Genomic DNA, 27,997 nt, shown 5'->3' on the forward strand with positions numbered 1-27,997 from the left:
AATATGCTCCAGCATCTACCTAAAAGCACTACTAGGCCATAAAATATATCTACGTTAATAAACACCAAAACATGCTCTGCTGCCGTTCACTTGTTTGGCTCCAACGGTTAGGTGAAGTGACAGCAGAATTCGCAGATTCACCAGAATCTGACAGGGGCCGCAACGTGAATGCTTCTGCTCTGGCCCCTTGTTATCCTTTGATCCCTGTATTTAAAAACTGGTCAGCAAAATACAGCTGCTTTAATGCAAATAGTCCTATGGCAATGAAAACGATAAGGCAACAACTGCCACTTTGGGCTAGCACATGTTTAGGGTCCTTCTCCCCTTCAGAAACCAATAGATGATGCCGCACCCAGCGTCCACGTAGATTAAGAGCTACGGACTCTAGCTTTTTGCTGTCACTCCCCGGCCACCACTGGAGATGTCACCAATGTGCTGTGTGTTTATTTTTAAACAGGGAACCTCGTGAGTACCAAGAAAATTCACCCCACGTTGATGGACTGGAACCAGAGGAAGAGAAGCGTATTATGTTTTCTGTTTCCAAACCCCTCTCTTCTAATGGAAGGAGGGAAAACAAACTCCCCAAAACCCTGCTTCTCCAGTTTACTGTACAGTCTCATCCAAGCCCAGATGAGACTGATAATAAAAACAGATTCAGTTCAGTTCAGTTGTTCAGTCGTGTCGGACTCTTTGCGACCCCATGAATCACAGCACGCCAGGCCTCCTTGTTCATCACCATCTCCCCGGGTTCACTCCAACTCACATCCATCGAGTCGATGATGCCATCCAACCATCTCATCCTCTGTCGTCCCCTTCTCTTCCTGCCCCCAATCCCTCCCAGCATCAGAGTCTTCTCCAATGAGTCAACTCTTCACATGAGGCGGCCAAAGTACTCAAGTTTCAGCTTTAGCATCATTCCTTCCAAAGAAATCCCAGGGCTGATCTCCTTCAGAATGGATTGGTTGGATTTCCTTGCAGTCCAAGGGACTCTCAAGAGTCTTCTCCAACAACACAGTTCAAAAGCATCAATTCTTTGGCGCTCAGCCTCTTCACAGTCCAACGCTCACATCCATACGTGACTACTGGAAAAACCATAGCCTTGACTAGACAGACCTTAGTCGGCAAAGTAATGTCTCTGCTTTTCAATATGCTATCTAGGTTGCTCATAACTTTTCCTCCAAGGAATAAGGGTCTTTTAATTTCGTGGCTGCAGTCACCATCTGCAGTGATTTTGGAGCCCCCCAAAATAAAGTCTGACACTGTTTCCACTGTTTCCCCATCTATTTCCGATGAAGTGATGGGACCAAATGCCATGATCTTCGTTTTCTGAATGTTGAGCTTTCAGCCAACTTTATCACTCTCCTCCTTCACTTTCATCAAGAGGCTCTTTAGTTCTTCTTCACTTTCTGCTATAAGGATGGTATCATCTGCATATCTGAGGTTATTGATATTTTTCCCGGCAATCTTGATTCCAGCTTGTGCTTCTTCCAGCCCAACGTTTCTCATGATGTACTCTGCATTTAAGTTAAATAAGCAGGGTGACAATATACAGCCTTGACATACTCCTTTTCCTATTTGGAACCAGTTTGTTGTTCCATGTCCAGTTCTAACTGTTGCTTCCTGACCTGCATATAGATTTCTTAAGAGGCAGGTCAGGTGGTCTGGCATTCCCATCTCTTTCAGAATTTTCCACAGTTTATTGTGATCCACACAGTCAAAGGCTTTGGCATAGTCAATAAAGCAGAAAGAGATGTTTTTCTGGAACTCTCTTGCTTTTTCCATGATCCAGCGGATGTGGGCAATTTGATCTCTGGTTCCTCTGCCTTTTCTAAAACCAGCTTGAACATCTGGAAGTTCACGGTTCACGTATTGCTGAAGCCTGGCTTGGAGAATTTTGAGCATTACTTTACTAGTGTGTGAGATGAGTGCAATTGTGCGGTAGTTTAAGCATTCTTTGGCATTGCCTTTCTTTGGGATTGGAATGAAAACTGACCTTTTCCCGTCCTGTGGCCACTGCTGAGTTTTCCAAATTTGCTGGCATATTGAGTGCAGCACTTTGGCAGCATCATCTTTCAGGATTTGAAATAGCTCCACTGGAATGCCATCACCTCCACTAGCTTTGTTTGTAGTGATGCTTTCTAAGGCCCACTTGACTTCACATTCCAGGATGTCTGGCTCTAGGTGAGTGATCACACCATCGTGATTATCTGGGTCATGAAGTTCTTTTTTGTACAGTTCTTCTGTGTATTCTTGCCACCTCTTCTTAATATCTTCTGCTTCTGTTAGGTCCATACCATTTCTGTCCTTTATTGAGCCCATCTTTGCATGAAATGTTCCCTTGGTATCTCTAATTTTCTTGAAGAGATCTCTAGTCTTTCCCATTCTGTTCTTTTCCTCTATTTCTTTGCATTGATCTCTGAGGAAGGCAGAGATCGTATCTCTTCTTGCTATTCTTTGGAACTCTGTATTCAGATGCTTATATCTTTCCTTTTCTCCTTTGCTTTTTGCTTCTCTTCTTTTCTCAGCTATTTGTAAGGCCTCCCCAGACAGCCATTTTGTGTTTTTTTTCATTTCTTTTCCATGGGGATGGTCTTGATCCCTGTCTCCTGTACAATGTCACAAACCTCAGTCCATAGTTCATCAGCCACTCTATCTATCAGACGTAGTCCCTTAAATCTATTTCTCACTTCCACTGTATAATCATAAGGGATTTGATTTAGGTCAGATTAAGTAACAACAAATATAATAGGATAAGTTTGGTTAAAAGCTCTCTTAACCATTTTTAAAAATGCATTCTTTTTGAATTTGAAAAGGGTTACTCCCCCTTTATGACCACTGGCTCTGACATAAAACAATGCTGATTTACAAAAATAGCTTCAAATCTATCTCTAGAGAGAGGGAAATGGATGGGTATACTGGTTTTCATTACATCTTGTAGAATTTATTAGGTCACAGCTGCCATATAATGGATAATTAATATGTGCCAGACCCTGTGCTCAGTACTTTACTTGGGTTATTTAATCTTTATAATTTTCCTATGAGGTAGATATTATAATCTCTATTTTACAGATGAAGAAACTAAATCTTAAATTTGGTTCTCAATACAAATCAGGTATCCTTGGAGAAGGCTGACCACACACAAAAAATTATTTGTTATGTAAGAATTCCAGGAAGAAAAGAACATCTATAAATCCTCAGCCTAATCTTCCATTTAAATGATATCACATTAAACGCAAACTTGTTAAAGTATCCAAAATGCAAAGCATCTACATTTATTAAAATATTTGTTATTTGGAAGGTTAAAAAAAATTTTGTTCAAAATGAAGCCCATATCATTCTTGTAATGCTACTCTAAGGTACTTTTGAGAATTTCCAAAATATCTACATCACAGAATATTTTTTAGAAGAACAGCTTTAAATGTTAGTGCTAACAAGATTTTGTCAAGTGTGCTGAGGGCTGTTTTTCTTCATTTATTCCACATACATTTATTAAAAACTTTAATATGTCAAGCATTAAAAATGAAGAAGTTAAGTGAGGCACAGCCTGTCCATAAGAAGCCAGCTGTCTCACTTACAGATAATTACCATATAATGAGGTAAGCACAATCACAGAGCTATGTGCTTGGAATTATGGGAGCACAAACGACAGAGACATCAAAAATGTTTTCAGAAAAAGAAGGCCAGAGGCATGGAGACTTGCACAGACACCTGGGTCCAACTTCCTCAAGAAATCTGGAAGGACCCAAAGAGATCTTCAAAGGAAATATGGTATAGGCTATAAACAAATAAGACTCATTTGTAAATACTATTAACATTAAGGATATACCTTAGGAAACCATTTCTCCAGCACAGTATCAGGTTAATTTGTGTGTGAATGTGCCCAACTTCAGAATAATATTCTACCACAAAAGAGTCCAAGTTTATTTTAAAGACTATTTTTTTGTGGCCTTAAATCTTTTCCCTGGTATTCAACTTTGGGGATCTGGAGGAGAGTATTACCTTTATCTGTTAAGTCAGATCTGCAAATATTTATTCACTAGCATCCTAAAGCAACAAGTAATCTGATTTCCTCCTGTTAACTTTTATTTACAGAGTACTTTACATCTCTGAAAGCATTTTCCCACACCTCAGCTCATCTGAACTTCATTAGGGTGTTCTTTTGAGACTTACTTAGCATACCCAATTCCATTTCAACATATCCCAGAACGTTGTTGTCTTATTAAACCAGCAACAAGGCTAACAAAAACTCCTGGAATTAAATACTTGCAGAACTGATCAACACTGGCTATGTGCCCAGTACTGTTTTAAGCACTTTACATGTTACATCTCATTTTTTTCTCATAAGAGAAAGAGTCTATGGAGATAAATACTATTGCTTTATTAGAAACCGAGGCAAAAAGACATTAAACAGAAAGTATCTGAGATAGGAGTCAAACCCAGGCAATTCTAAGCTTTAAAACCATGTTCTCTTCTGTGTCTAGGTGGGTAATCACTACTAGTTAATAATTTTCATTTCTGTTATTATCTAGCCATTATTTTTCTATCATTCCTGGTGTGGAGCAGTATTTGTATGAAAAAGAGTTGTATCTTTTTATATTATTGTTTCTTATTCATTAAGCTGAATCTACAGGAACAAGGGAAAGCAAAAAATATGAATAATTCTAAAAGTGGTTTTTTTTCTGTCTATAACTTTAAATCTTTCCCACATCTATTAGATGACTGAAAAAACCCTAATGTTTTACTTCAACTTGTGTTTCAAACACTACTTTGAGGGAAGTGTTTACTTTTAAGTGAAAATTTTTCACTTAACTTGCTTTTTAAAAGTAATTAAAGTAGGACCTTGTTTTAAGGGGAAGACATTTGGAGAGTCTTAAACTGACTCAATTCACGAAAATTAATTTTATTTCCAAAATCTGGTGGGAATTTGACAGCCTCAAAACTGAGATACCAATGTAAAAAGATTTACATGTGGACATAAATAAATACACAACCACAAATATACGTTTGTGCATAAATACATAGATAATATTCCTTCCATGAACTCTGTCACTAGAATATAATATAGCTTCAAGCAAGTGGACTGGCTGTTCTGATTATCCTCATTCAACGAGACTATGAGGTATGTACAGTATTCCAAAAGCAAAGACTCAAAAGATGGATTTCAAGGCACCAGTTGAGAAAGGAAAAAAGAAAGAAAAGCCAAGAAGAACTAAAAAGGAAAAAGCAGAAAGAAGTCACTATTTGCACAACCATATACAAAAGATAATCAGTCTTGGGAATTCCCTGGGGGTTCAGTGGTTAGGACTCAGCACTTTCACTGCCATGCGTAGGTTCAATCCCTGGTCAAGAAATTAAGATCTCACAAGCGTGTGTGTGTGTGTGTGCGCGCGCGTGTTAGTCGCTCAGTCGTGTTCCACTCTTTGCGACCCCATGGACTGTAGCCTATCAGGCTCCTTTGTCTGTGGGATTCTCCAGGCAAGAATACTGGAGTGGGTGGTAGGGCCAAAAAGAAAGAAAATCAGTCTTTTCATTGGGATGACCAATGGCAGCCAAAATGATAAAACTCTGCTGCTCTGTAGATAGGCAAAAGTAAAGATTTGTAAATCACAGCACATTGAAAATCACTCACATTTCAATAGAAATGGCAAGCTACTTAACCTCCCTGTGAATCAGTTTCCTCATATGAAAAATGAGGATAACAATAACACCCACCTTACATGGATGCTATGAAGATATCGGCAAAGGACTTAGCAGACTATGCAACCAAATGCAGCACCAAGCAAATGTGAAATAAATAAACAAATGAATATTATTTGTCTCTGTCATCACCTAGGGAAGTGAAGGTGTCATATAGCATGGTATGGCATTTCAGAATGAACCTTAATTCCTTTTTCATGAAGTAATGATGAACTCAGGTAAAAGCAAGGCATGATTTACAGGCTGCAAACTATGGAATTATGAAAGAGGCCAGTGCCAAACAAACTGCACTCAAGTAGAACTGAATACATATACATACATCTCTCTATTCCTGCATGTGTGGTGCCACTTCAGCAGTGTCCGACTCTTTGCGACCCTGTGGACTGTAGCCCCCCAGGCTCCTCTGTCCTTGGGATCCTCCAGGTAAGAATACTGGAGTGGCTTGCCATGCCCTCCTCCAGGGAACCTTCCCTGACCCAGGAATTGAATCTGAGTCTCTTATGTCTCCTTCTTGACCTCTAGTGTCAGCTGGGAAGCCCCCTCTCTCTATATATATGGCACACGAAAAACCTACAGTAATTATTTTGATATAATAGAAGACAGGGAAACTGTTGGAGATCAAAAGAAAGGAGGGAAAATATTATGTATACACATACCCACATACAGTCCTCCCCTCACACACACACACTCTTTGACTAATACCTAAACTACTGAACAATCTGTAGTCACTTGGAAAAATTGTAGATATGAACAAAACCTCAAGATATACAGTACTTCCAAAACTACTTTTCATTTGAATAATTCTGTTGACAAGTCATCTATCCTATATGAAAACTATTTCATTCAAAATGTAAACATAAAGGCTCAAAGATAATATCTACAAATATTTTTAGTGATAACAAGAATGCATGTAAAATGTTTTTGTCAACTATAAAGAAAGCACTACATAAAATTAATAGAAACAATGTCAGTACAATATACGCATTTAGTCATTTCTGGGAAATATCTGTTGCTCAAAATACTCACTAGCTTTAGAAAATCTGATGAAACATTCTACCTGATGGAAACAAAGACTTAGCCTAGTAGATAGTCTGTAAAGCATATTAAAAACCTGTTATATTTTCTTAGTAAATTACATATTGTATCTCTCTATATGTTGTTTTAATGATGGCATGCTAATGGAAATCACAGATTTATGCATAAAAGAAAAAAAATAGAAATCACAAGTTATAAAACTATATAAAATTTTTAATTTACCTACTTAAAAAATTCTAATACGTAGTGGAACTGAATGCAATTTTGTTCTGTATTTTCCAAGTCTCCTGTAAATGTGTTATCATATTTTCATAATTTAAAAAATAAAGAGAAAGAAAAACAATCAGGTGCCCTGTGGGAGGGGGGGGAACTATACTATGATTTGTAGTACAGATATACTGTGCCAAATCATGACATAAAGCACAAACTAAGACAAAACTGCTTTAAACATCAGTTCACTCAGATCCATTTGTTCTAAGACTTTATATTTGCAATGTCCAATATGGTAGCTTCAACCCACACGAGTCTATAGAGTAAGTGAAATGTTGCTAGAACAAATTGAGATGTGTTGTAGATGTAAAAGCACATCCTAGATTTTGCGACATAGTATGAAAAGAACAATGTAAAATACATTGTTAGTAATTCTTATATTGGTTACATGTTGAAATGATATTTTGGATATACCAGGTTAAAAACAATATATCGCTAAAATTAATGTCACTTGTTTCTTTTTACTTTTTAAATATGCCACTAGAAAATTGAAAATTATCCTATGTGCCTTGCAGTCCATTTCTTTGGGCAGTGCCGCTACAGACAGATTTAATGGCAACTCAGCTTGAATTCCTATATTCCAAAGTTTAAATCACTGACTATTCCAGAAACTAGACTAGTTAACAAATTTAACCAATCCCTGCCCACACTATGCTAATTTCTGACCTAAAACCACCCTATTACTAACCTCAGTTAGTCAGTTCAGTTGCTCAGCCATGTCCAAATCTTTGCAACCCCATGGACTGCAGCACACCAGACTTCCCTTCCATCACCAACTCCTGGAGCTTACTCAATTTCATGTCCATAGAGTCAGTGGTGCCATCCAACTATCTCCTCCTCTGTTGTCCCCTTCTCCTCTCACCTTCAATCTTTCCCAGCATCAGGGTCTTTTCCAATGAGTCAGTCCTTCACATCAGGTGGCCAAAGTACTGGAGTTTCAGCTTCAACATCAGTCCTTCCAATGAATAGTCAGGACCAATTTCCTTTAGGATGGACTGGTTGGATCTTCTTGCAGTCCAAGGGACTCTCAAGAGCCTTCTCCAACACCACAGTTCAAAAGCATCAGTTCTTCAGTCCTCAGTTTTCTTTATAGTCCAACTCTCACATCCATACATGACCACTGGAAAAACCACAGCTTTGACTAGATGGACCTTTGTTGGCAAAGTAATGTCTCTGATTTTTAATATGCTGACTAGGTTGGCTATAGCTTTTCTTCCAAGGATCAAGTGTCTTTTAATTTCATGGCTGCAGTCACCATCTGCAGTGATTTTGGAGCACCAAAAAATAAAGTCTCTCACTGTTTCCCCATCTATTTGCCGTGAAGTGATGGGACCGAATGCCATGATCTTAAGTTTTCTGAATGTTGAGTTTTAAGACAACTTTTTCACTCTTCTCTTCCACTTTCATCAAGAGGCTCTCTAGTTCTTCTTTGCTTTCTGCCATAAGGGTGGTGTCATCCACATAACTGAGGTTACTGAACTAACCTCAGCCTCCAAAATTTACTTATATACACTAACTCCCCCACTTTTAAGACACTCATGAGACTGTCAAGATGGTGCTGGCTCAGCAAGTTTAGGAAATCTGGCTTTGTATGATCAACTGGTTTCCCTGGTGGTCTCTGTATGTGGCATTAACAAAGTCAATGAATTAAGAGTTGTAAAATGCAATAAGTCATACTGAGGAGGTGTAACAGGAACAGTCAGAAAAAAGTAGTCATATATAGGTTGTTCTGTCTGATTTAAATTATCTAAATTGAAATCCACACTTGTAGCAATCTACCTTTTCCTGGAAAAGTGAAAGAGCAGATCACATGGGCACTAAAGTTCCTGCGACAGAGTAGGAAGGAGTATGTAACATTAAATTAGACAACCAGTATACTGTATCAGTTTCATTGAGGTTCTTGAGTCTTATAAAAAGGCTGGAAACATCATCTAAGTTTCAGACTGTAGAATCCTTATCATTTTCTTGTTTTGTACAAGAGAGGAGTTTTAAGGAAGAAACGAAACAAAGGTGGCCATCTCTACTACTTTTCTTTCAGTCTTGGTAAGTTTAGTCACTAAGTCACGGCTGACTCTTTTGCAAGCACACTGGACTGTCGGCTGCCAGGCTCCTCTGGCCATGCGATTTCCCATGCCAGAGTACTAGAGTGGATTGCCATTTTCTTCTCAAGAGGATCTTCCTGACCCAAGGATCAAACACCCGTCTCCTACATTGCAGGTGGATACTTCATCGACTGAACCACCAGGAAAGCCCTCTTAGTCTTAGAACTCAGTAGAACACCAATTTAAAGTCCAAAGGCCAGGGTAAACCCCCTAGTCTAGAGCTGATTATAATGTGGCAACTTAGTTGGCGTCCACCAAGTTTGCCCAGTACAGAGTGAATTACGTTGTGAATTACATTGTGCCATTTTGATTCCTTCAATGGCGACATTTAAACTCCAGAATTATAGCCACTTAAATAAGCCATATTTATGAAAAGCTAAATACACCCTCAAATCACTAAACAGAAAACCATACATAAGACTCAATTTTCAACTTTTCACCACTGCATACATACTAATCTCAAGTAACACATTCCCATTTACTGCAAAATAATCACCCATCCCACCCAAGGTTAACTATTTTCTTGTGAGGAAACTTCCTCAGAGTTCTACACATCAGTAAATCAGAAGAGTTTCTTAATAAATACAGACATCAGATACCCTCCAAATCCTATGGCAACCTAACTACAGAACATCAGAATAAAAATCTTAACTTGGGAACTATGCATTTATGACAAAAATACATTTGCTTGATTTATTAATACGATGAACAACAATCTCGCAGTTTTACTTTCATTTTCAACAAGTTTCTTATTTCCCCACTCTCAATGAGTACTCAAATCAAATCCATATTAACAAATGAAGAATGATTTAAGAATGACCACTGAGAAAACAGTATTCTAAAACCAAAGAGAAAATTTTACTTTTATTTTAGATCACTAATACCACTTCATAATTAAATGGTCTATTCAAAATGTCTCCACAGGGTGTGTGTCTATATGTGTACACACATACGTAAAAGGGAGAGATGTGTTCAAAAAGCTCAAAAAATTATAAGCAGAGACCCTGTTTTCCAGCCTGCCTTCAAGTCTACAATCTGCAGTGAGCCAACATAAATTGCTGAACATCTAAGATGACCCTTTCGTGAATTCTGTGAAGGAAGAGCAGCAGAAGGTGTTACAGGGAACACTATCGCACGAAGAGACACCCTCACTCACTGCCAGGACCTGACTTTACATCAGTTCTGCATCTTCACTTTTAACTCCATGCCTGCAGCTCATCTCTACTTGAACAGCCCCTCAGCAGCATAACACTCACCCTATTTGGGGACAGGAATTCAAGAAGTGAAAATATCCCTGTCGGGAGGTAAAGAAGAAAACAGGCAAGAGCAATTTTGATTTCTTGAGCTTCAAATGATAAAACTCAGACAGAAGTGGCAAAATTCTCCAAGTGCCAAAGAGAAGGGGGGAAGGGCATCCTCTTCCTCAATCCTTTTAATGGATAGGGACCTCCTTAGAGAATGTTGTGGAAAATACATTGTCACCACATTTTAGCTGGAGTAAAGCCATGAAGGGGAAGAGAAAGATGAGGGGAGAACAGCCTAAAGTAGATACTGTTTTAAGCATAACAGCTCAGAAGAATGTGGTACTCCAATCCCTCAACCCCATCCATCAGCACTCCTGACATATTTCCCCTTGTAAGGTTTCCCAGTTATACCTCCCTTGTTGGACTGCTTTTCATCTGATTCTTGGCCTGGAAAGTAGTCATAATAGAGCTCACCTTGGATTATTTGTGAAACGATGCATTAGTGTTATTTGAATTTTTCTATATATTGATATTTCAGAATAAACAGTGGGGAGAAATTCAGTTCAGTTCAGTCGCTCAGTCGTGTCCGACTCTTTGCAACCCCGTGGACTGCAGCACGCCAGGCTTCCCTGTCCTTCACCATCTTCCAGAGCTTGCTCAAACTCATGTCCATTGAGTCAGTGATGTCATCCAACCATCTTGTCCTCTGTCATCCCCCTCTCCTGCCTTCAATCTTTCCCATCATCAAGGTCTTTTTCAATGAGTCGGATCTTCGTATCAAGCAGCCAAACTTGGAGCTTCAGCTTCAGCATCAGTCCTTCCAATGAATATTCAGGACCGATTTCCTTTAGGATTGACTAGTTGGATCTCCTTGCAGTCCAAGGGACTCTCAAGAGTCTTCTCCAACACCACAGTTTTGAAAGCATCAATTCTTTTGTGCTCAACCTTCTTTATGGTCCAACTTTTACATCCATACATGACTACTGGAAAAACCATAGCTTTTTTGGTCGGCAATGTCTCTGCTTTTTCAAACACTGTCTAGGTTTGTCATGGTTTTCCTTCCAAGTAGCAAGTGTCTTTTAATTTCAAGGCTGCAGTCACCATCTGCAGTGATTTTGGAGCCCAAGAAATAAAGCCTTTCAGTGTTTCCACTGTTTCACCTTCTATTTGCCATGAAGTGATGTGACCAGAAATATCTCCTGAGATTTGGTGATCGGATATACCTCCCTAGATTTATGGTAAACCCAAGATTATCAAGGCTTCTCACCAGCCTCCCTGTCGCCAGGCTGCATTGTGGCAGGCACACACATTTCTTCAAACCATCTGCCTTATCTTTCTAAAAACATATTTTTATTGTGCCCCTGCTCTCATATTAGTCCTTCAGGGCTCCCCAGTGTCTGCAGGACAACCCCACTCTCTACAGCCAGACATTCGAAACTGTCACCATTGTGATAAGCATCTTCAGTATTAGTCTAATTCTCTGCTTCATTTTCCCAAAGAAAGGCATCCTTTATCTCTTCTACTTCTGATCTAAGTTCTCTTATATGCTTTTTAAAACCAAGTGGAATCTAGAAAATAAAATATTTATTTATTTATGTATAATCCTAAGGAACAACCAATCCATCCTTATCTCTCAGTAAGACCTAAAAGTTTTCCAGCTCTCATCAGAAAGTCTTTTCAATAAGACCGTTGACAGCTCATTTTTCTTTCCTTAGTTTGGATTTCCATGCTATTGAGTCAAATTCTATTTATCCTTTAAAATGAAGCTACAGGGACACTAACACAATCACTTTTTAAATTAAAAAAAATTTTTTTTTCTCTTTTGGCCACGCAGCTTGGGAGATATTAGTTCTCTGATCGGGGTTAAACTTGAGCCCTCAGCAGTGAACGTATAGAGTCTCAGCCACTAGACCACCAAGGAACTCCCTATCACTTAAAAAAGAAAAATTCTAGGCCAAATTATTCTTGCCCCTACTTGGCCATTCATGGCAACTAGCACATCACACAATCTGGTCTTTGCTTTTTATACTAAGCTCCATTGCATGTATGTTAGTTCCTAGAGATAGGATTCAGATCATTTGAGTCATCCTTAAGACCTAACACCAATCCAAGAACATAGTCTGAACTTTGTAAATACTGAATTCAAACTCCAGTTAACAGCACTGCCACATATTTGTGAATTTCTATAGATTTACAATAAAGAGAAAACATATAAGAGTATATAAGAATTTTACACAGCATAGATAGTTTCTCTACAGCTTTTTCTACAGAATACAAATCTACAGAACATATCTTTTCTACATAGGCCATCTTTTTACAATTCTGACTACTGTGTGAAGTCATTAGACTAGATCATTAATAATATACACAATGCAAATTATGCTGAACACACGGTCTATCTTTCTTTGATGGTTTACAATGAACGAACTGTCTTAGAGGCATCATGAATATTATGATCATGCCACAGGAGATTAAAAGACTGGGTTTTGAACTTGCTTCTGACATTCCCTAGAAGAAATTTTTTAATGTAAATCCCTGATGTCAGCTTACTTGCCTATGGCTTGCTTGCATAAAACTGGAATATAAAATGGGCAACTGCTTAACTTCCTGGATAGGATAAAGTGGCTGCCTTTTTGAATATTTAATTATTGTAACAAAAGCTGAAGCATCCTTTTACCTTGCTTTGTCCTCTTCATTGAAATCTTCTTCAGTGTCTTTCAATGTCCTTTGCCGTCTCAGTATTCAATACGTTCTCTATTATTCATATCCCGCTAAGAGAATGTGTCACTTCAACCCCCTTGTCTGCTTCAGTACTCCATTATAACCCTCGGTGTGACGGAATACCTTCACCACCAAGAGATTCTTCCTTTCCTCCTCACTCCAGGCCTTACATTTTTGAAATGAAACTGTAATATCCTTTAAATCCCTTTCTATATTTCACATTTAACAGAATCTAGGCCTGAATTGGAATATCAAATATCCCACGGTATTTTTAAATGAAAATCTTGTGTTATACCTGGATGATTCATCAACTTTAAAATAGCCACACTGGAATAACATTTTATATGCTAGATCACATCAAAGTTGATAGGTCAAACGGAATCACCTACTCTGGCAAATAAGTAGGAAGTAGGCAGTAAACTCTAAAATGTTAACTAAATAATTTTGCTACCTTCAGATGAGCTCATGTCTTTGGAATGTTGAGGAATTCAAGGTCAAAATGATAAAATCAATCTCCCCACCCAGTCCCAAATCCTCTAAAATGCTAAATTTATAAAGCCTTTGAAAGTAGGGTTTAAAATTTTCATTCACCAAGTTTTACACTTTGCAACAGCCTGAAACATTAGCACATTAGTCTGTCTTTATTCTGCTTAAAATCAACACAAAATTTAACTTGACAAACACTGCAAAATAATGTTTCATCAGCATTGTAAAATGATTCAAAGTGTTCCGACTGTGTTTCTGCAGCTTAAGAAACAACTATTTTTAAGCTTTTCTCCCCCCTCAGATACCTTTTGAACTCCGAGTGAGCATGATGGCAATGAGGTGCCTGGTAAAGCTTCAATTTAAACTGTCCCGTTAAAAGCAAACAACAACAAAACCCAGCAACTGCCTCCCCAAACAAGCAAACTAACCGAACAGCCTTTCTGCTTTAAGTATGTGCAGAATATGATGCTGCGAAAAAATTCAGAACTGGCAAAAGTTTGGTCACTTTTTCTTACCAGGCCTTCATGTTATACATCTTAAAGACACTGTATTCCAAAATGCTCTACTGTTAAAATGGCTCTTAACCAATAGAAACTAAGTAATAGTTGGTAATTACGTGTCCACACTAGCCTCTAAGTAGTTAATTGGTTACAAAGCTAAACAACAACAACAAAACGCCTGTATCATACAGGCAACATTGTTTCTACATGAAAAATGTAAGATCTCTTGGTATCTTGCAGGTCTATCATTGAGATTTACGACAACTGTGCTCTACCTGTCTAAATTCCAATTTTTACCCTCTCCTCTAGCTCAGTCGGTAAAGAATCTGCCTGCAATGCAGGAGACCAGGGTTCAATTCCTGGGCTGGGAAGATGCCCTGGAGAAGGAAATGGCAACCCACTTCAATATTCTTGCCTGGAAAATCCCAATGACAGAGGAACCTGGAGGGCTATAGTCCATGGGGTTGCAAGAGTTGGACACGATTTAGCAACCAAACCACCACCACCACCTCTAGTCTACTCTCTATTCTCTTCAGTAGGTTATAACAGTAGGAAAAACAACAACAAAGACACAAAATGGGAGAGGGGAAATACTTCTCTGAGGTCACATATATTTGCAATTTCTGCATGCAGTATTTCTAACTGAACTAGAAATGGATCGACAGCCCTCTATTGAATCAAAAATTTCTAGTCCAAAGAAAAAAGGAAAAAATAGAAAACAAAAACAAATGAAAAGCTTTCTAGTCCGTTTATTTATTCAATACATGAGCATCTACTATAGTTGAAGCTTTGCTTACTTTCCAGATTTACCCACAAGTTCCACCTTTCCAATAAAAAAAAAAGAGCCCATAGTATATTCAACACCAGTGATCAATAAGCCCATAAACTTCTGTCCACCAGGTTACTTACAACCTGGTTACTTACAACCAGGTGACTTGTAACCTGGTAGGACAAGATTAGTTTGTCCCCTAATATTTTTAATGTTAGTCTCATTGTAAGTATGTGATTTAATATATATAAACCAATTAAATAAATGCCAAAAAATTATGAGGAAAAGTTAATTAGAGTGCTCCAGAAAAAGCTACATAAAAGAGGAGTTAGATTGCTTCTATTTAGAAAGTTCTCAAATTATAGTTAGGGGAAATTCCTTTGAGCTATGATGAGGGAGAAAGATAAAGTTTAAGAGATGCCTAAGTTTTCATCTTTTAAAGGTGTACTGGGTGCCTTGACAGCACTTTTATTCTACATCTGTGATTCTTAATCATTTTCAGGTTATGCATTCCTTTGGGAATTTAATGGACGTGAAAGCCCACTTCTCTCCCTAGAAATACAAATGAATAAACACACAATTCTGGTGGATCTTATACCCTGTCCCCATCTCTCCTTCAGCCTCTCAGAGAGCTCATCTCCCTGTGGCTCTATGGATCTTAAGCTTCAAAACATTTCATCATGTTTACACCCATTTTAAAAACTAAGCATTTTATTAGTTCAGAAGAGCTAAATTCCGTAAGATCTAATCTCAACTTTGCTAAGACCTTATTAGTGATATTTCAGTCTGGCTAATAACATATACTGACCTCTCAAGTGAGTTTATTCAGCTTAAGTAATAAAGGATACCAGGGCCCATTTCTCTTAATTCTTGTTATTCTCCCATAAGATCAATTGGTTAGCAATTCCTTATAGCTTTTGCGATGCCTAGCTGTAACCTATAAACAAGATGACTACTCGGCTAACACATAGTCTAATTCTCAGAGTACCATCTGAAAAAAAAAAATCAAGACTAGAATCAGAAAAGGCTTTTGATTTAGAACGGTAGTTATTTCTTCTCTTGGATTTCATGTTCTAATAAGTAGTCCACAAAGTAATCTATCTTAATAAGGCCTTCTTCCCATGCATTAAGAGTCACACAAAAGCATGGGTGGATAAGAAACGTCAAATCACTTGCTCAAATATTCCCAACACATAGCTTTCCCTCCTGAAGTTCCTTCACTCTAAACCCACCTGGGTTTATGAGTCATGAAAATTCTAATCTGCCACTATTAAGCCTTTTCACCTCTAAATCATCCTTCCCAGCTGCCTAACCAAAACTTGAACAGTCATTCTAAACGCCTCCTTCTCCCTTATTACCCACATCCAAGCAATCACCACTCCTCCAGTTGGTCTCCTAACTCACTCCTCAAGTCTGTGGCTTCCTCTCAATAACTTTAGGTCCTTACATGTTAACTGGTTTCCCTGCTTATGTACAGTTCCTGACCATCCATATCCCAGAAGAATCTTTCTGAAACAAAGATTGATCACTTCATTGGGCAGATTAAAGCCTTGCAATGGCTTTCTCAGCTTAAAAATCCTTGTGTTCCTACTGAAAAAAGGTGAAGGCACAGAAATGCTGGAATGTCCTTTGTGATCTGACCCTACCTACATCTCCAGCCTCATCTCCCACTAGCCTCACCACTATGCTGAATCTTCTGCTTCCTCAATACACCATGTTGTGTGTGTGTGTGTGTGTGTGTGTGTGCATGTGTTTTCCTGTGACTCTGTTTTTCCCTCTGTTTAAAATAAATCTTTGCTGCAACGCCAACCATGATGTCCTGGTCTGTCTATGGAATCCTATCCACTCACCTCTACATAAAAATTTTAAATGCCCAAAGATGTTCATGACACCATTAGGTTTAACAGTTAAAAACTGAAAAGTGAAATCCTCCAAATACAAATATAATTTGTTAAACTGCAAGGGATTTATGTGATGGACTATTTAAAAAAAAGTTTATAAATTTAATAGTATGAAAAGCTAAAAAATATGGGAATAAAAGTATTTACAATAAAATCATCTCAACCATATAAAATATACTATACATGTAATACATTAAAGACAGAATTATCAGAAAATGCACCAAAACTTTAAGAATAACTGTTTCTGGCTGAAAGAATGACAGCCACTCTTTTTCCCTCAAGTTTATAATGAACATGTATTACTCTCAAAATCAGAAAACATTTGAAAATATTTTTAACTACAAAAGACTTTTCTAGAGCCTTTCCAGCCCACCCCTTTTACCCCTCTCCACAATTTAATGTGTCCTTCCTCTGATTCAACCACACATTCTCTTTGCTGTGTGATATCATCCCATTATAAAACTTACCATCCTATATTTTAGCTCACGTTTGTGAGGGAGTTGGGTGAGGACAGGATACGGCTCAGCTTTAATCCACAGTGCCTGACCTCGGGGAGCAGCCAGTTAAATGTTTATAAGATGAAATTGCTCTTACATTGCCAACTACATGCAAATGACCGATAAATATCTTATCGATCACTTGTAAATGTGAATCATTCAACAAATATTTACCATGTGCCTAAAATACCCCAGGTACCATTACAACCCCGAAAACACAACAGGGAAAAAGGTCCTTGTCTTTGTGGAACCTACATTCTAGTGTGGGGAAACAAACAAAAACCTCATCTCATTTCAGTGAGTAAGGAGGGCTTACAGGAAATGAGGGATGAGGGGAATCAGGGAATTTCTGGGGAAAGAGTGAAATATCAAAGGCACACTGAAAGAGCATTAAGTGGTAACAGACAAGCAAGTGTAGTAAAATGAGAGAACTGGACACAGAGTCAAAAGACCTCCTCTGTCACCTTACTCGTCTGGTGACAGTCTGAGTCTAAGGTGGATGATGATCCCTAATTGACAAGAAACGTATAAGGATTCAATAAAATATTTTATGTGAAAAGGGTGAGGCCAGTGCTTGACATGCAGGGTCCCCTGTATTTGTTAGCTGAATCTGTTTGGAGATGACATCAAAAATAATACAACACCTACAAGCTGGAGTACATGGATTATGACTGTGAACAAAGATGCCAAAAGAAACTTAATACAAATCCCATCCCTTTGATCAGCAAATTCTGTAATAGATATGTGATTAACAAAAATACTGCATGGGCTGTTTATCTGAACACAGGATTCTACCATTGATTACAATCACTTCAAATAACAATGTGGCAAAGAGTTGAATAGTTTACCCATAAAATCAAATGCAAACACATAAACAATGGATTCATGATCCAAAAATTGTCTCTCGGCCTTTCCCCACAATCTTTATTCATAAACCTCACTGGTCTTCACTATTTTTAATCCCCTGCATATCTAGTTTATATGTCTCTAGTCCAAAAGAGGAAAGGAAAATTTCCACAACAGATTGCAAAAGAGAGGTGCTTCTGAGCACATTCACTTCTTGTCCTTTTTAACTGCTGGCTATCTGAAACCTAAGAACTAGGTCTCCTGGACTTAGGGGGTTAGAATGTCAGATCATTAAAATGTTTCCTCTTAAGTATTTAAATCCTTAGCTAGTCCCAAAACTCTACCATGTATCTAAGATACAATGTCTTTTGCCCCTTACATCTCTGCTTTCTAATCTCACAATCTTCAAATGAATGACTAGATGAACAGGCCAACTATAATCTACTTCTGTGTCAACCTCTTAGACCAAAGAATTGTCACCTTAATATGTATTCTGACGCTCATTCTGGTCACTTCAAATATTTATAACTTGATTTGGGAAGACAGGAATAAAACAGATCACCATGACAGGGTCAGTTAACTCCAAAAAAACGAGTTGATTAATAGTGAAGAAGTAAAGAAAAATTTAGCTCACAGGATACAAGTTAATGTTACCCTCTATTGGCGGCCAAAATTTCTCACGTCGAAGCAAGACCCTTGCTTACTTCTTAGCATGCCAAACCTACAAACAGAGTCACAGCCTAGAAACTATGTGAAGATATCCTTTATGACATTCTGTACATTTGCCTATGTTTTCATATTCTATGAACACCTTGTAGAGAAATGCTATAGTGGAGAAGTTGTCTTGAAAATGTTAAACATGCGGTCTTGTAGAAAGGACAAAACTGTAGCAACTTGTATTTAAATGTTTATTCATTCATTTAGTGAGCACCTACTGTCAGATGCTCATGAACTTCTAGATGCTGGTTCAGTTGGTCACACTGGCCATTTAATTCACTGCACGGAATTTCTAAAGATAAGGAGTTAAGTTTTTTGTCCTGTACCTGACCTTGCCTTTGAAATAAGTTTGAACACTTGAGAAATGAAGATATTTGGCTGTACAAGTCTTATCCAAACAACATCAGTACACAACATTTCTTTCCCTCTGTGTACATTTATTCTATGATCACTTCAAACGATATAAAGGCTCTTTGGTGCCCATTTCTGTTTCTCTAACTCTGAAGACTGCTAACAACGTTTCATATCATATAGTCATTATTTCTGAGGATTATGTAATAGTGTTTCTGGAAAGAAAAGTGGTCTTGATTCTAATATGCTAATTTATTGTATTATTATAATTCACTAGTACTTCCCTACATCAAATTAGGTCAAAACATTACAATGGTTTCACATTAAGAAGTTTACATGCCCAGCACTTGTAATGAACACCAAAGCATATGAAAACTAGATGTAACAGGACTGAAGCATAACGGATGCCCGCAGAACAAGCCACCTACAAGGTATAGGAACCAATTGGGGAAAATTCCCTATGAAGCCGGCTACTACTGCAAGCAGTAGTGATCTCTCCAGGAAAGCACCTTTGAAGCTGTAGCTAGAATATAATCCTCAACTGTCAAGATCCAAACGTGGGTATCTATACTGAATTCTCTTTCTCATAACTACCCTGCTCCCTACAGAGTCTGGCGTGGGCTTCAGGGTAGTGGTGGTAAGGAGCTTCAGATCAGAGCCTTTGGGGCTCCAGAACAACCAGAATCTCACACTTGCATTAGTGACTTAGCCACAGAAGAAGCAGGTAGTTACAAATACACACCATCCTTGTGACATAAGTCAGAGCACCTTCAGAGCACCATGACTGGCTTCTAGGACAGGCAGTCAGCATAACACACACACAGCCTTTCGTTGCTCTTCTGTTGCTGCTGGACACATCTTTCTAGGCCCTTTCTGCTTCCAGATGCCCACTAGCATTTCACCCTGGACTACTGGCTAGCAACAAGCATGTCTTCTATTAAACTGGAACTGTCTCCAGTTACCAGTGGTTAGGCAGACATTTAAGAGCCATCAGTTCAGTTGCTCAGTCATGTCCAACTCTTTGCAACCCCATGAATCACAGCACGCCAGGCCTCCCTGTCCATCACCAACTCCCAGAGTTCACTCAAACTTAAGTCCATCAAGTCGGTGATGCCATCCAGCCATCTCATCCTCTGTCGTCCCCTTCTCCTCCTGCCCCCAATCCCTCCCAGCATCGGAGTCTTTTCCAGTAAGTCAACTCTTCGCATGAGATGGCCAAAGCACTGGAGCTTCAGCTTTAGCATCATTCCCTCCAAAGAACACCCAGGGCTGATCTCCTTCAGAATGGACTGGTTGGATCTCCTTGCAGTCCAAGGGACTCTCAGGAGCCTTTTCCAACACCACAGTTCAAAAGCATCAATTCTTTGGCGCTCAGCTTTCCTCACAGTCCAACTCTCACATCCATACATGACCACTGGAAAAACCATAGCCTCGACTAGACGGACCTTTGTTGGCAAAATAATATCTCTGCCATACCAGTATCTAATTTTCTGGATACCTATATACATTCTCTCATAAAAGAAACCCAAAAGACAGGCTCTTTCCATTTCTGCAGACTTTTGGAAAAAGAAATCACTGGATAAATGACTTGATTCTAATCACCAGTGACAGAGCTGGGGCTTCAACCAGAGTTTTCCTCATTCCAAACTTGAAAGGCTGTCCACTACTCTATATTCCCCTCCATTCCCTTCCTCAGTAAAATCCACAAGGCTTCATCAAATTTTTCATATTGTAGTAAGCACATTCTTTTGACACTTGCAGATCAAAACACTACAAAAACTATCTAAGCAATGACATACTCCAAGTGGATAAGCATTACCCCTTACGCAGCCCTTGGAAGACAGCAAAATAGGCCAACCAATGGAGAAAGCTATTTAAGTAGAAAATTATGTCTTAGAGGATATCTAAACTCATTACAATTCTGAGAGCATATTTTTATATCAACTTGCTACAAGGTTATGAAGAGTTTAAAGCTAAGTCCTTTTCTACATGCAATTTTAAAGTATACAGTTTATATATTAATGTTTTCAGTAGTATAGAAAATCTTCCAATATTTTCTAACCAATGCCTCTTTTACATAGAATATAGATACTGTGGCTTTTCTGGCATATATATTAACCATACCATAATAAGTTCTGAAACAATTTGTGGAATTGGGTGGACTTTAAGTGGTTTTACATTAGAGCAGTAGTTAAGAAACCAACTATAGAAAGGTCTAGGCCATACATACTATCCTTACTCAAAAGCAAGAATAAACTAGACAGTTTACCTCCTGAAAAGAGAGTTTCAAAAATAAAAGGAGAATAGGTAGGTTGAAAATATTGATGTTTCTTCAAAATTTATTATGCATAGGCATGTTTTTTTTTAAATAATTTATATTCCCATGAATTCATGTAAGGAATTTCTTTCTCTGTTATAGACAACCCACCAGCACAATTAACACTAGTACTCCACAGGCTCTGGAGGCAGATCTCCTGGGTTCAAATCCCAACTCTGCCAGTTACTGGCTATGTGACTGTGAGGAAATAATGTAAACGCACTAACGCTCAATTTCTTTGTCAGGATAATGAGGCTACTAATAATCCTCTACTTTAAAGGAGTTCCAAAAAGAAACTGCATATGAAGTGCTTAGCAAAGGACCTCGCTCACAGGTAAGTGGGCGATCACCTCATTGTTACAGTAACCAGAGAGTACCTTCAGACAGATGAAAAAAAGCCTAAATAACATTACACAGAAGTTTGGGGTTTTTCAGATTGCACAGAATGAAAAAGCAGTAATCCCCACTATGATAAGATCATACAAAGCCTCTGGTCACCATTATAATTAGCAATAATCATAATTCAACATTTATAAGGTACTTTACTATGAGCCAAAAATTGTGCTAAGCACTTTATATGTAGCTTCTCACTGAATTCCTATGAAGCAAGTAATTATCATTATCCCCATTTTACAGATGATAAACTTGAGGATCAACATGTATACACAATTTTCTCAAGACTACAAGGCTAGGAACTGGCAGAGTTAAGATGTGAACCTAGCAATCTGTCTCCAAAATCTGCTTCTGATAGAAACTACCCACCTGAACTTGAGGAAGCCATCTGAACTTTCATTTCCTCTTCTGGAAAATGAGCCGAGTTGTGGAACAGGTGCTCTCAAAAGTCCTTTCTAAATGTCTCTGGACAACAATGGTATCTAAGCCCAAATTCATTACATAGAGAAAATACCTCTGGTTCTAGTCCTTTTACAAACCTAGGCTTCTCTTTCTTACATAAATAAGAGAATGAAGCATAGTATAATACCCCATGCGGGGTGACTCACTGCTCTTGAGCTCGGATGGTGGGTGGTACAGCACTAAGAGCCAGATGGAGAACCTCATGAGAGAGTTCCATAAGTAAGTCCCTTTGAATGGAGCCCAAAGAGAGCCTGATATTAAAATGAATTGTACCTGACAGGACTAGTGCTACAGGGAAGTTAAGAACACACATCAACAAAATTAGCCAAAGCGCTAGTACCTTAATTATGCCACACTACCTCTCGGGACCTCAGTTTCCTTATTTATAGAAACAAGGTGGCTTCTAGATACAAGTAATCCCTAAGGAAGGAGCCACCCTAACACAGAGAAACCAGTCAACTTTGTTAGAATTAAGGGAAGGGCATAGAAAGCATGTGTAGTTTGAAAAATCACATTCAAATACAGTGACTGCTTTCACAATATAAACCACAGAAGAAAAGTTCCAAAAACTATTTTATTAGTTGGCGAAAGAGTGAAGCAGCACTGTTGGGAATGGGCTGGAGATATGGATTTTTTTTTTTAATCTTAAGATACATTAGTGTAGATCACTATTGAAAGCCCCTTTTAGCTCAAACAGTCTGTGGAATAAAAACAAATTCAGGTGGTATTCTATGAAATAAACTCCTAAAGAAAAAAGTCCTATTTATCAAAATAATTTTTAAAAAGTCATTAAGAATTACTTAAGGCATTATCTTTTTGTAGAAAAATGATTCAAATACACACACAAACATGTAAATTTCTGCCCTCAAGACTCAAGGTATTTTTGTCTTTTTAAACTTGATATATTTATCAATAGAAACCTAGTATGATAATATTCCAAGCCAAAACACAGCCAGGTTACTCCTACTCTGGTTCTAATATTGCTTCAAAACCCTAAAGCTCCATTTTAAATAGTTTTTAAAAAGAGAGAGAGAGACATAAAGTCCACATAATTCTTCCTAAGCCCAAATTTATAAAGCTCACTTTTCAATCAAATCTCTCCTCCTACAAATCTTTTGGCCATCTTTCCCTACTCAATAGCACTACCAGGGATGAAAAAACAAGAATCCAAACTCAATCCAGTCCATCTGGCTCTTATTAGCATGGCTGGTAAACGCTTTGCTGAGAAATAACTGGCAATCCCCATATTACTTGTCAATATCAGTTTGGGGGAAATTTTATGGATTTAATCTCTCCCTAGTCCCCATTTCTGGAAATAATTAATCAAAACCTAGTTGTATTCAGATTCTACTCTTAGAAATAGCTAATGTCTACACTATCAGCTTCCAGGCCTGAAATCTCTCTGTTAGATTTTAGGTTATCTTCTAAAACTAGATTTGGGTAGACCGCATCAGAATAAAAAGAGAGACTGTTAGTAAAAGAGGGGCTCTCCTATCAAAGGCAGCCTGCCTGTCTAGCCCTCCAACACACACACACACAAATAAGCACATAGAGAAATTGGACTCTTCCATCCCTGAAGCGATCCTGTAAAAATCTGGTAAGACTGGCTCATTAAAAATTCTCATACACATAATTTATGGGTGTCAGGGACCCTCTTGAACTGACGAGGTTAAAAATTCTTGCTCTAGCTTACAGCATCATGTGTTTCTTAATATCCCTACCTCCTCCTTCATGGATGGGAGCCACACCAAACATCACATCTGAAATGTAAAGAGCAATAAAATAAGGCTCCAACTGCACCTGATGCTTTAAACTAACTCTGTCGAATGTCGATTCTGCCATTTTTCAGCAATGCTCAAAGGATTTCTGTTTCATTTCCTTGGATCCAAAGATCTAAGCTGGGTCTTATCCAGAGCCGCCCTCACTCCTTCTTTCTTTTTTAACCGAGCCTGGAAGCCTATGGACAAATCAGTTTGTAAGTGAAGGATGAATGTTTTCCTGAGAACAAAGGCCTCCAGTGAGCCCTCACCCTCACCACCCTTTTCCAACTCAAGATGTCCAGCACACTGCCAACTGATGTGGCCACGCACTGGATCAGAAAGCAAGTACAGAATAAGGACACTCCATTCAACCTTTTTGTCTGGAGCACTTCCTGAGTTTTTCACTGGCATTTAACACCAAGACACAAGGCTCATTTTTCATTAAAGTTGCAAGACTTTCACTTTGCCCAGTTTCAAATAGTGTAATTGATCTGCACTGTCTTCTTAAATAACCCAACTGAAGGACACTGCAGCTTTAAATATTTCAGTGCTGGCTAGCAAATAGACTCCATTGCAATATGGCTCTGAAGGTCGCGTCCTATTGTCTCTATCCTCTGGATTAAAAACAAAACAAAAAAATTTCTAAGTCCTAGCTAACATGGGAAGGGTTACCCCTAGAATTTCCACTCTTCCATCTTGGTTCCTGATACAGTTCCAGTGTTTATTGGAATCTCACACTCTAATTTTCCCGGCAGGGGCAATATGCTGATTGCTATTAATGATGCCAGCACCTTAGCGAGACATAAACACATGTGTTCACATTAGTTTAATTGAGCATATGCAACTGTCTGAAATAGCACCACTCCAGGGCTGTTAACCCCTTGAAGAGTAGGGCCAGGGTGGTTTGGGAGTGGACGGCTTTCCGGAGACACCCTGAGCCCGGGATTGCATAACGTGAAACGTGCAGCCACTGAAAAAGACAGGAATCTCACTCAGCCTACTCAGCCTGGAACTATGCCGGCACCTTGCCATACACTTGCAGCTTTTCCTGTCAAAGAAGGTTAAGAGAAGAGGCACAAGCACGACGAAGAGAAAAAATAGGCTAAAAGAAAAAGGCCCCTTTCTATCTCGTCAGGGTGCATAAATAAGATTCCTCGAGCAGTCACAACGTCTCCCCCACCCTTGTCCCCGTAGTGGAACACCCCCAGTGAACTGAAGGCTTCGGAAAAGGGCAGGGGAGTTGGCAAACGCTGCCTTTTTTAAAGAACCACAATCAATGGCAGATTAAATGGCAGGGAAGACAGGGAAAAGGGAGGGGAGTGGAAGGAAAGCGTATACAGGTGCACCGGAGCATTACCTGAAATGGCAACAGATTGTTACCATTATCGGTCCGGAAAGCGTTATCCTCCATCCAGGACTTGGAGGTGAGCGGAGCCGCGCGGGGGAACTTGGGCGGCGCGATCACGTTGCTGGAGAAGGGCTTTTTGAGAGGCGAGATGGGGTTGAGGGGCGAGGGCACCCCCACGCCCACGCCCACGCCCACGCCGACCGCCCGGCGAGGGTCCCTGCCCGCCTGCAGGCCGCCCCACGGGTTGGACGGCGCGCTCCAGGCGGCGTTCACGCTCTGGTGCGTGTTCCAGCTGGACGACGCGGACGAGGCGGCGGCGGCGGCGGCTGCGGCCGCGACGGCCGAGGACGAGGACGGCTTGCTAGTCATGATGGGCTGGTGACCGTACGCCGCCGTGGCGCCCCTCTGCGCGTACGGAGCCTGGCTGGGGCTGGCAGGCGAGCGCCGCTGCTGCGAGGGCTGCGCCTGCGGGGGCTGCGCGGGCTGCGCTGGCTGCGGCGCGGGCGGCGGCGGCTGCTGGTGGTGCTGGGTCTGCGCCAGGCCGATCTGCGGGGAGAAGGTGCCTCCGAAGACTGGGTTGACGTGGTGCGGGAAGTTCTGGAAGAGCATGGTCCCGTTGACTGGGGTGATCCCCTGGAAGAAGCTGTCCTCTACCGCGTTCGTGGTGCCCGTGGACCAGGTGCTGCCGAAGGACGGCGACAGAGACGCGCCCGGCGCCGCGGGCTCCTGCGGTGGCGGCGGCGGCTGCTGAGGGGGCTGGTGGAAACCCAAGCCCGGCAGGAGCGGCGATTCCATCTGCATCTTGTCGGGGCCGTTAGGGGCCGGCGGAGCCGCGGCGGGGCTGAGGGCCGGCACTGCGCTGCTGTCCTCCGGCTTGGGGGTCTCTGAGGACAGGGGCGTGGAAGGGGCTTCGGCGGTGCTGGGCTCGGGCTGGGGCTGCTGCTGCTGCTGCTGCTGCCGCTGCTGCTGGGGCTGGGGCTGGGTTTTGCTTTTGTCCATCAGTAAATCATCCTGCATGGTTTGCGCAGCTGAAATGGGAAAAAAGAGAAACGCGTTATTGTCAGTGTGTTCGTTAAAGCCGCTTGCTGGAGCGGGCGGGTGTTTTAGTTGCGAAAATCCAGTGCCACCGCTACTAGCCAATTGCAATGCAAATCCATAATCTCCCATTTAGAAGAACAGGTCGGGCTGGGGTCGGGGAGCTCGTGCAAGGTCTCTAAAAATACTGTGAGAGCGTCTTCACCCTTTCTGATGTCTAGGTTCCTTTTCTGTATTAGTAAGAGAGGTGCTTATAAGACAGAAAGACAGCAATTTCGCCACGTCTCTTTCCCCTTCACCGGAACTCAGAGCGTTCACCCTGCAATGAGAAACTGATTCTGGTTCCTGTTTTTTCCCAAGCACCACCCTCCCCCAGCTATTTGCATACGTCAATAAATACAGCTGCGTCCTTCAGCAAGGTTAAAAAGACACCACACACGACCCTTTCTTCCCCCTTCCCAGCTCGGACACTTTAAAGAAACAGTAGTCTTATCCCCCTTGATTAGCAAACTGCCTTCTTGCCTAGATAATTGTTTCATTTAGCCGCAGCGAACCACGAGGGAGGAAATCCTTGCCATTTGTTAGGAGGACTCAACTGCACAACCATTCTCTGGCCTCCCAGTAGCTGCAGCTACTCCATTTTGTTAGGAGACATTAAAAAAAAAAAAAACCAACATCCTTTTAAAAGAGGTAAAAATCTACTGAAACATTTGCAACTGCTTGCTTCTTGTTATTCTAAGGATTAGATGGGTGGGTTTTTTGTTTTGTTTTGTTTTGTTTTTTGCTTATTCTCCAATGTTCTCGTTTCCAATTCTGCCTCTCAAGAGATTTCTTGGCATCTCAGTAGTTCAGGTCTCAACAGAAGCCTGAGAATTTCTCTGCAGAGTGAAGAAATGTTCTCGTTGGATTTGAGGTCAGAGAGAGAGAGAGGAAGAGAGACACGCGGAGGGAGGGAGGAAGAAGGAGAGAGAAAAGAGGGAGGAGGACGGGGGACTGTCTATGAGATGAGGTGGGGGTGGGGCTTTTAAAAAAATCCCTCAGATTTAAGTATGAAGTCAAGATAATACTGGGGTTGCCAGATTTTTCATTTTTTGAATCCTCCTGCTGCTGCCTTGGTCACAAGACTTTGGCAAATTTAGAACCTATTCTCTTATCACTAGTATTAACAGTGGAAGATTATGGTTTGAAGACCCTGAATTACCATATGCTAGCTAACGTGTTAAAAATAGCACAGTACAAAGTCGCAAATTCTCATACATTGTAATTATAGTGCATTGCCATCACTGCTTCATTTAGCCATATAAGGAGTGTATGGTATTTTCCATTTCGCATAGAAGGGCTATATTCACCTCTGCCATACAGCCTGTTTTATCATTCAAGGATGAAAATAGTAATCGCTCAAAACCAGGAGATTTCCATACCCATAGTTACCACTGAGTTCATTTGTCCTTTAGAACACGTTAATTCCTTTAAATATATGAATATTACAGTGCCGAGACCCTGAAAACAAGTATTTTGAAATGTTCAAGGTGCATATGACCAAATA

The 27,997-nt window shown here is 40.0% G+C and overlaps 1 protein-coding gene across 3 annotated transcripts in view; it reads right to left on the minus strand.

Annotated features, from left to right (window-relative positions):
* The window catches only part of CPEB3 (cytoplasmic polyadenylation element binding protein 3), a 149,672-nt gene extending 123,239 nt beyond the window's left edge, over window positions 1-26,433 (minus strand). For all 3 annotated transcript variants that reach the window (XM_068961515.1, XM_068961514.1, XM_068961513.1), the window contains exon 1: window positions 25,426-26,433. In XM_068961515.1, coding sequence (XP_068817616.1) covers window positions 25,426-26,433 — 1,008 coding nt within the window. The remainder of the gene's footprint in view (window positions 1-25,425) is intronic.
* Between the last annotated feature and the right edge of the window lie 1,564 nt (window positions 26,434-27,997).

This window comes from Capricornis sumatraensis, chromosome 23 (genome assembly GCF_032405125.1).
Source record: "Capricornis sumatraensis isolate serow.1 chromosome 23, serow.2, whole genome shotgun sequence".
Classification (NCBI taxonomy): domain Eukaryota; kingdom Metazoa; phylum Chordata; class Mammalia; order Artiodactyla; family Bovidae; genus Capricornis; species Capricornis sumatraensis.